General features: G+C 50.0%; 1 protein-coding gene across 1 annotated transcript; it reads left to right on the forward strand.

The window, feature by feature from the left end:
- The first annotated feature begins 51 nt into the window (after positions 1-51).
- pycr3 (pyrroline-5-carboxylate reductase 3) lies at positions 52-6,746 on the forward strand. The gene is made up of 7 exons (XM_023800099.2): positions 52-476; positions 650-747; positions 1,101-1,165; positions 1,609-1,788; positions 1,895-2,107; positions 2,192-2,284; positions 5,784-6,746. The coding sequence occupies exons 2-7, from the start codon at positions 666-668 to the stop codon at positions 5,964-5,966; spliced, it is 816 nt and encodes a 271-aa protein (XP_023655867.2). The 5' UTR covers positions 52-476; positions 650-665; the 3' UTR covers positions 5,967-6,746.
- Positions 6,747-9,288: the final 2,542 nt, after the last annotated feature.

Below are 9,288 nucleotides of genomic sequence, written 5' to 3' on the forward strand. Positions count from 1 at the left end.
TTTATCTTCAACCGGGCCGTCACACCGTCATTATGATCAACGACTAAATGTTTGATCACAGCCGAAAAGTTGAAACTCCGAGAAAGTGTTCAGTTGTCCGTCCAGTTATGGCCACTCAGTATCACCCCGGGTTAATAAGTAGTCGTCCCACTTTCAACTAACGTGTGCATGTGTTGTGAAAACCTTTTTTACTATCAAGTCAAATGGGTCTTTGAAACATTTTTTTTGTTATACGATACTAACTACGGATAACTGATACTGTGGTTTTAAATACTAACCTGTTGAATTTGCATTACGTTGAACTTAAAGATCGCGATACATCTTATTTACCAGCTTCGAGTAACACAAGTTGTCATTGATTACTGAGGATCGTTATTTTACATTTCTGCGCTGACAAGGACATACGTGTAGCCATATTCTTGATCTGATAATAATTATTAGATTATTGAAACCAAACCAGAGAGACCCTGGAACAGGTAGGGGATTCCATCAAATTTCACGCTGTTAATAGTGTCGTTTGTCCAAAGATGTTTTACTATAGTATAGTGCATTACAGGCGACGCTCAGAGACATTGTCAACGGGCGATAGTCCGTGTTGATATTATTCAAATGTAACACTGACATCTGGACTAATACATCTTTCAACAAGGTTTCACAAGTGCAGAATGGAGCCATCCGAGGTGAAGATAGGGTTTATTGGTGCAGGAAATATGGCCTTTGGCATTACTAAGGGGATCTTACTTTCAGGTAAGGAAGTTAATGGTTTTACCTTGTAAATACCTGTAAGTCTGTATAATAGTCCCAATAATCACTTTTAAATTACCGCCTGAAGGATTTTTAGTCGGCATATATTTGTTTTTTTATTTACGTTTATTGATGCTTTTCTAGCGCTTCTGTCCGTGTATACTGAAAAATGTACATTGATAACTCTGTATGCTGGTAGATATACGTTTTGCTAACTGAATCATGCCCATAAACTGCAAGCCCCCCAGGAACACAATCTTGTTTCGTCTAGTTTAAATTTCATAAGCGAGTCCGCCCCCTGCTGTTACAGCAGCCCCTTTGCAGCCGTCTCCTTAGTCCTGTGTGCTGCCCTGCAGGGGGCGTCCTACCCAGGAACGTGACGGTGAGCGCTCCCTCCTCCAACAACCTCGGACGCTTTCAGGTACTTAAAGTGCTCAGCCTGCTATGGTTCCTATCTATTTTCCGTGCCTAATTATCCCTGAGGGGAAAAACACCGCACATGTAAGGTGGAATAAACACTTCATTTACATTTTATTTGATGCTAATTAAAAAAAAAAAAAAATGAGTAGGGAAGAAGGTAATACATTTTACAATATTACAATAGTCAGTCAAAAGAAGAGAAAAAATATTTTCTTAAATGAAAATAACATTTTATTAGTTATTTCACAGTTACTTAATCATGTTTCATGATTTGATCTCAAAAATCGAGGAGGTACTACAATCTCTGCATCTATGGAGCAGCCACCTCTGATTTAGCATGTGAAGGATAATTGTATAATGCTGTAATTATAATTATTATAGTTACAGTAATAATTACTTTGCATCTCCTTCAGCCCGAGCCCCCTTATTGCATTTCCCTCTCAGGAGCTGGGTGCAGCCGTGACCCACTCTAACACGGATGCAGTAGCTGCCTCGCGCCTCATCTTCCTGGCTGTGAAGCCCCACCTGGTCCCGGCGATCCTGCGTGAGGTCGCCCCTCACGTTACCCGCGAGCACGTTGTCGTCTCTGTGGCTGCGGGCGTAACCATAGCAACACTGGAGGAAGTGAGGAGCATCTTCTCTGACTTTTCTGCTGGATGAGGAATGTAGGTTTAAACATTGGTACTGAATTGTGACACCCCTCCCCCCCCCCCCCCCCCTTTGTGGCCAGCTCCTCCCTCCCGAGTCTGTTGTCCTTCGCCTTATGCCCAACCTCCCCTGCATGGTCCAGGAAGGGGCCTTACTCTTCTCGCGGGGCTCCAGGGCAGGGCCCGGTGAGGGAGCGCTGCTGAAGACGCTGCTGGGGCCCTGCGGCCTGGTGGAGGAGGGGCCCGAATCCTGGATCGATGCCCACACCGGGCTGAGTGGCAGCGGCGTGGCCTTTGTGAGTCCTGGGGGCTGCTCGTGGCTGATGGTTCAGCAGATCATAATACTCGCCGCCTCTGAGTGACCGGACTTCTGCCCCCAGGTGTACCTGTTTGCAGAGGCGCTCGCTGATGGCGGGGTGAAGATGGGCATGCCCAGCGCGCTGGCCCAGCGCATCGCAGCACAGACCGTCCTGGTTAGTTCTCTCTGCGTGCCTGTGTGCGTCTCTCCCATGCCCAGCGCGCTGGCCCAGCGCATCGCAGCACAGACCGTCCTGGTTAGTTCTCTCTGCGTGCCTGTGTGTCTCTCCCATGCCCAGCGCGCTGGCCCAGCGCATCGCAGCACAGACCGCCCTGGTTAGTTCTCTCTGCGTGCCTGTGTGCGTCTCTCATGCCCAGCGCGCTGGCCCAGCGCATCGCAGCACAGACCGTCCTGGTTAGTTCTCTCTGCGTGCCTGTGTGCGTCTCTCCCATGCCCAGCGCGCTGGCCCAGCGCATCGCAGCACAGACCGTCCTGGTTAGTTGTCTCTGCGTGCCTGTGTGTGTCTCTCCCATGCCCAGCGCGCTGGCCCAGCGCATCGCAGCACAGACCGTCCTGGTTAGTTCTCTCTGCGTGCCTGTGTGCGTCTCTCATGCCCAGCGCGCTGGCCCAGCGCCTCGCAGCACAGACCGTCCTGGTTAGTTCTCTCTGCGTGCCTGTGTGTGTCTCTCCCATGCCCAGCGCGCTGGCCCAGCGCATCGCAGCACAGACCGTCCTGGTTAGTTCTCTCTGCGTGCCTGTGTGTGTCTCTCCCATGCCCAGCGCGCTGGCCCAGCGCATCGCAGCACAGACCGTCCTGGTTAGTTGTCTCTGCGTGCCTGTGTGTGTCTCTCCCATGCCCAGCGCGCTGGCCCAGCGCATCGCAGCACAGACCGTCCTGGTTAGTTCTCTCTGCGTGCCTGTGTGCGTCTCTCCCATGCCCAGCGCGCTGGCCCAGCGCATCGCAGCACAGACCGTCCTGGTTAGTTGTCTCTGCGTGCCTGTGTGTGTCTCTCCCATGCCCAGCGCGCTGGCCCAGCGCATCGCAGCACAGACCGTCCTGGTTAGTTGTCTCTGCGTGCCTGTGTGTGTCTCTCCCATGCCCAGCGCGCTGGCCCAGCGCATCGCAGCACAGACCGTCCTGGTTAGTTGTCTCTGCGTGCCTGTGTGTGTCTCTCCCATGCCCAGCGCGCTGGCCCAGCGCATCGCAGCACAGACCGTCCTGGTTAGTTGTCTCTGCGTGCCTGTGTGTGTCTCTCCCATGCCCAGCGCGCTGGCCCAGCGCATCGCAGCACAGACCGTCCTGGTTAGTTCTCTCTGCGTGCCTGTGTGCGTCTCTCCCATGCCCAGCGCGCTGGCCCAGCGCATCGCAGCACAGACCGTCCTGGTTAGTTCTCTCTGCGTGCCTGTGTGCGTCTCTCCCATGCCCAGCGCGCTGGCCCAGCGCATCGCAGCACAGACCGCCCTGGTTAGTTCTCTCTGCGTGCCTGTGTGCGTCTCTCTCATGCCCAGCGCGCTGGCCCAGCGCATCGCAGCACAGACCGCCCTGGTTAGTTCTCTCTGCGTGCCTATGTGTGTCTCTCACATGCCCAGCGCGCTGGCCCAGCACATCGCAGCACAGACCGCCCTGGTTAGTTCTCTCTGCGTGCCTGTGTGCATCTCTCTCATGCCCAGCGCGCTGGCCCAGCGCATCGCAGCACAGACCGTCCTGGTTAGTTGTCTCTGCGTGCCTGTGTGTGTCTCTCACATGCCCAGTGCGCTGGCCCAGCACATCGCAGCACAGACCGTCCTGGTTAGTTGTCTCTGCGTTCCTGTGTGCGTCTCTCTCATGCCCAGCGCGCTGGCCCAGCGCATCGCAGCACAGACCGTCCTGGTTAGTTCTCTCTGCGTGCCTGTGTGCGTCTCTCATGCCCAGGGCGCTGGCCCAGCGCATCGCAGCACAGACCGTCCTGGTTAGTTCTCTCTGCGTGCCTGTGTGCGTCTCTCCCATGCCCAGCGCGCTGGCCCAGCGCATCGCAGCACAGACCGTCCTGGTTAGTTGTCTCTGCGTGCCTGTGTGTGTCTCTCTCATGCCCAGCGCGCTGGCCCAGCGCATCGCAGCACAGACCGTCCTGGTTAGTTCTCTCTGCGTGCCTGTGTGCGTCTCTCATGCCCAGGGCGCTGGCCCAGCGCATCGCAGCACAGACCGTCCTGGTTAGTTCTCTCTGCGTGCCTGTGTGCGTCTCTCCCATGCCCAGCGCGCTGGCCCAGCGCATCGCAGCACAGACCGCCCTGGTTAGTTCTCTCTGCGTGCCTGTGTGCGTCTCTCTCATGCCCAGCGCGCTGGCCCAGCGCATCGCAGCACAGACCGCCCTGGTTAGTTCTCTCTGCGTACCTGTGTGCGTCTCTCTCATGCCCAGCGCGCTGGCCCAGCGCATCGCAGCACAGACCGCCCTGGTTAGTTCTCTCTGCGTGCCTGTGTGCGTCTCTCTCATGCCCAGCGCGCTGGCCCAGCGCATCGCAGCACAGACCGTCCTGGTTAGTTGTCTCTGCGTGCCTGTGTGTGTCTCTCCCATGCCCAGCGCGCTGGCCCAGCGCATCGCAGCACAGACCGTCCTGGTTAGTTGTCTCTGCGTGCCTGTGTGTGTCTCTCCCATGCCCAGCGCGCTGGCCCAGCGCATCGCAGCACAGACTGTCCTGGTTAGTTGTCTCTGCGTGCCTGTGTGTGTCTCTCCCATGCCCAGCACGCTGGCCCAGCACATCGCAGCACAGACCGTCCTGGTTAGTTGTCTCTGCGTGCCTGTGTGTGTCTCTCTCATGCCCAGCACGCTGGCCCAGCGCATCGCAGCACAGACCGTCCTGGTTAGTTCTCTCTGCGTGCCTGTGTGCGTCTCTCATGCCCAGCGCGCTGGCCCAGCGCATCGCAGCACAGACCGTCCTGGTTAGTTGTCTCTGCGTGCCTGTGTGTGTCTCTCACATGCCCAGTGCGCTGGCCCAGCGCATCGCAGCACAGACCGTCCTGGTTAGTTCTCTCTGCGTGCCTGCGTTCTCTCTCTTGTAGCTGTGATATCAGCCTTTCTCTATAAGTTTGTCTCTGCCTTATTTGTATATTGAGTTAAGATTTTATTTTCAAAACAATATGTGCTGCTTCTAATTGGGTATGTAAATTAGTGATAGTAAGTGGGGCTTCTGAGAGATCGAAGCAATTGGAAAAATTGCTTTGCGAAAAGGTCTTTCGTAAAGTTTGAAACATCGTTTCTAGTGGCCAATTAGTGCTCCGCGGACACTGTCTTGGAGAAATGTGGAACAATGCATAGGGGTAAGCGTCATCATTTTTGGTTGGTAAGCGTCATCATTTTAGGTGGGTATTTTTAGTTAAGGTGGTTTAGGTGACTAAGGGATGATGTCTGGCTGATCCTGAAGCAGTTGAATAGAATCAATTCAATGAGTGGAGACCTGTGGACTGAGTAGTCCTGTGTAGACGCCGTGATGCCGGAGAGGCAGACAGACAGGAAGAAGGTGAGGGACTGGTGAGGTGAGAGGATGGACATAGTGTCAGTCATTCTAGGGAAGGAAGCAGGAGCAATGCAATTGGACGGCTCCATGTGAGACCCACCCCCTCCCGCTCCCTGACCCTGAATTATTTCCCTCGGACGCAGCATAACCCTCACATCTCCTGGATGTCCTCGTGTCCGCAGGGAGCCGGCCGGCTTCTGAGGGACTCCGGAAGGCACCCGGCCCAGCTGCGCTCTGACGTCTGCACACCAGGGGGCACCACCATCTATGGACTGCACGCCCTGGAGCTGGGGGGACTCCGGGCTGCGGTGATGGGGGCCGTGGAGGCGGCTACAGAGAGGGCCAGGGAGCTGGGCAGGAAGTGAGCTCACGAAGACACGGCGGAAGTCCTGGTGATGCGGCGGCGTTGGCATGGTGATGAGATGGAACACATCCGGCATGTTAATAGGTGCTGGAACCCCTTAATCTCCATGACAACACAATGTGGATTGATGTGAATTAGTACATTAGCTTAATGTGATTACTTCCCGAATTTTTTTTTATGATGATGACTGTAAGCTAACTGTCTGAGTATCTGTGAGCGTTTCACAATCCTGGAAAGAAAATTTGACTTTAAAGATGTATTTGGACCATTTATTTATTCACCTTTTACTTAAAGAAAAATATTTTAAGAGATGTGTTTCCTCATTGCCTTGTGCTGTAATCTGACGACAGCCGATTACTTAGTGCCTCATTCTGTCTCTCAGTTTAACTGAAGATCCCATTAATGTATTACTGCTATAATTTATTAATGTAACATATTTCATGCTGTGCAATATTGGGAACCTGTGTGCAGCGTAATTCTGTAATGATAATGCAGGATATGGAGTCTCAGTGAATGTGTATAATAATAATAATAATAATAATACTGTAATGATAATGCAGGAAATGGAGTCTCAGTGAATGTGTATAATAATAATAATACTGTAATGACAGTGCAGGATAGAGGGTCTCAGTGAATGTGTATAATAATAATAATACTGTAATGACAGTGCAGGATAGAGGGTCTCAGTGAATGTGTATAATAATAATAATACTGTAATGACAGTGCAGGATAGAGGGTCTCAGTGAATGTGTATAATAATAATAATACTGTAATGACAGTGCAGGATAGAGGGTCTCAGTGAATGTGTATAATAATAATAATACTGTAATGACAGTGCAGGATAGAGGGTCTCAGTGAATGTGTATAATAATAATAATAATAATACTGTAATGACAGTGCAGGATAGAGGGTCTCAGTGAATGTGTATAATAATAATAATAATAATACTGTAATGACAGTGCAGGATAGAGGGTCTCAGTGAATGTGTATAATAATAATAATAATACTGTAATGACAGTGCAGGATAGAGGGTCTCAGTGAATGTGTATAATAATAATAATAATAATACTGTAATGACAGTGCAGGATAGAGGGTCTCAGTGAATGTGTATAATAATACTGTAATGACAGTGCAGGATAGAGGGTCTCAGTGAATGTGGTCTGGGCTCTGTACCTGAGGGAATGATGATGATGGGTAAATATGATAATATGGTGCTTCAATTGGGCGCACAGTGGCTTCACACCCCAAGGGTTGTGGGTTCGACTCCCACCCCAGGCTCTGTGTGTGCAGTGCCCGTGTCTGTATGGGTGTCCTCCAGGTGATCTGGTGCCTGTAAATTGTCCCCAGTGTGTGATGATGAGTGAGTGGCTGCTCTGTAATGAACTGACATCCCATCCAGGGTGTCCCCAGCGCTGGAGGACAAACCTTGGTTTGAGCTTTATCCTGATACTCAACACAAGCAAACACTTCACAGCCAATAGTCATGTTTTCTAATATTACTTATTTAATTATTTGTTTTTTGGGGTGTGTGTTTGTTAGTGTTGTAGTTCTCGAGACCGGTCTTGGTCTCGAGACCGGTCTCAAGACCAATTTTTTGTGGTCTCGGTCTTGTCTTGGTCTCGACTCTATTTGGTCTCGGTCTTGTCTTGGTCTCGACTCTATTTGGTCTCGGTCTTGTCTTGGTCTCGGACATAGCAGTCTCGATGGGATGGGGAAAAAAAGAGAAAACTGCACATCCTCACAGAACAGTATCATTATTTATTACGCGCCTCAATTCAAATGCAACCAGTCAGATGCATCCATTTCAAAAATGTTACATTTTATACATTTTCTTCACGGACACTGCCAGTGCTTCACAGTCCACACACATCATACACATCGTATCATACATCGGCAAAGAAATGTCCGAAAATGTCCGCGAAGTCTATAGCATAGTTATAATCCAAATAAATTAGGTATTTTACATTGATTACAAAGCACGGTCTTGGAGGTGCAAGTCAATCTGGAGGCTCATTCTCTCCATTCTCTTCAATTCAAAGCAAAGGATCATTACATAGCTTTATTCATAGCTTACCCGAGGCCTCTGTCCCTGGTATAAGAGACTTAATATGAACATCTTTCTGGTACATCCCATCTCTTTCCCTTGACGAGGTCTGATAAAATGGTTATAGGAGAGGATTGCTGAGAATATTATTTTCCATCAGGTCTCGTAACTATGACAAATCTGGGAGATTTTAAATGAGAGACATATGGACATATGGACAATATAATTGAAAAGATAACATGAATTTGATTTAACGAGTAATGACACTTTACAACAATACCTTTTTTCTCTACAGTTGATCTGGGTAATGTGATGTCGATTCTAGCCCTAGTCTGTTTTCGGTCTTGGTCTTGGTCTCGACCAGTCTTGGTCTTGGTCTCGCCTTAGTGTGTCTTGGTCTTGGTCTTGGACTTGGTCTTGGTCTTGGTACCCTCAAGTCTCGGCAGTGTCTTGGTCTTGATACCCTCCGGTCTCGGCAATGTCTTGGTCTCGGTTTAGGCGGTCTTGACTACAACACTAGTGTTTGTAGAGGGGGGGGCATTTAACAGCCTATTAAGCCAGTCAGCACAGTTTGGATGCACTGTAATAAAGATCAAACCCAGGGTAGAGGGGCTCGGTGAACGTGGTCTGGACCCTGTGTAGGAGGGTCATTGTGTCAGAGACACTGTAGAAGGACAGAGTTCCTGCTCCGTGATCCAGGTACACCCCTATCCTGGGGGAGGGGGGGGCAGATACTGCAGATTCTACTTTATTGTGTTGGAATGAGTAACTGGAGCCTGAGCAGTACAAACACCAGGACTTGTCATTGTATCCAAGTGCGCTGTCAGTTGTCCCCCACAATGCAACAAAAACCTGTTATTTTGACATTATGGGGACCACTTTTCAAGTCACCACAAAGATCTGTGACTGTAGTCAAAAAACTAAAAATGACAAACATCTCATATTTTCTTTGGTTATGATTAGGGTTAGAGCTGGGTAGGGGTTAAGGGTGTCATGTTGGGATTAGAGTTTTCCCCATAGAAATGAATGGAGAGTCCCCACAAAGATATAATTACAAACCTGTGTGTGTTTGTGTGTGTGTGTGTGTATTAGGTTTATGTTACATTGCGGGGAACCAAATGTCCCCACAATGAACTAAAAACCTGTTTTTTGATGTGGGGACCATTTTTCAGATCCCCACAAAGATCTGTGAATGCAATTAAAAAAGTAAAAATGTCAAACACCTCGTATTTTATTTGGTTACTCATGTTTAAGGTTAGGGCTGGGTAGGGGTTAAGCT

This window comes from Paramormyrops kingsleyae, chromosome 4, assembly GCF_048594095.1.
Source record: "Paramormyrops kingsleyae isolate MSU_618 chromosome 4, PKINGS_0.4, whole genome shotgun sequence".
Taxonomy (NCBI): domain Eukaryota; kingdom Metazoa; phylum Chordata; class Actinopteri; order Osteoglossiformes; family Mormyridae; genus Paramormyrops; species Paramormyrops kingsleyae.

What these genes read in the sequence shown, in the direction of transcription:
- pycr3 (XM_023800099.2), top strand. Translation starts at nt 666, where the DNA reads ATGGAGCCATCCGAGGTGAAGATAGGGTTTATTGGTGCAGGAAATATG. An exon ending in ACAACCTCGGACGCTTTCAG is followed by an intron (nt 1,166 to 1,608) that starts GTACTTAAAGTG and finishes TTTCCCTCTCAG; the next exon opens with GAGCTGGGTGCAGCCGTGAC. An exon ending in TCGCAGCACAGACCGTCCTG is followed by an intron (nt 2,285 to 5,783) that starts GTTAGTTCTCTC and finishes TCGTGTCCGCAG; the next exon opens with GGAGCCGGCCGGCTTCTGAG.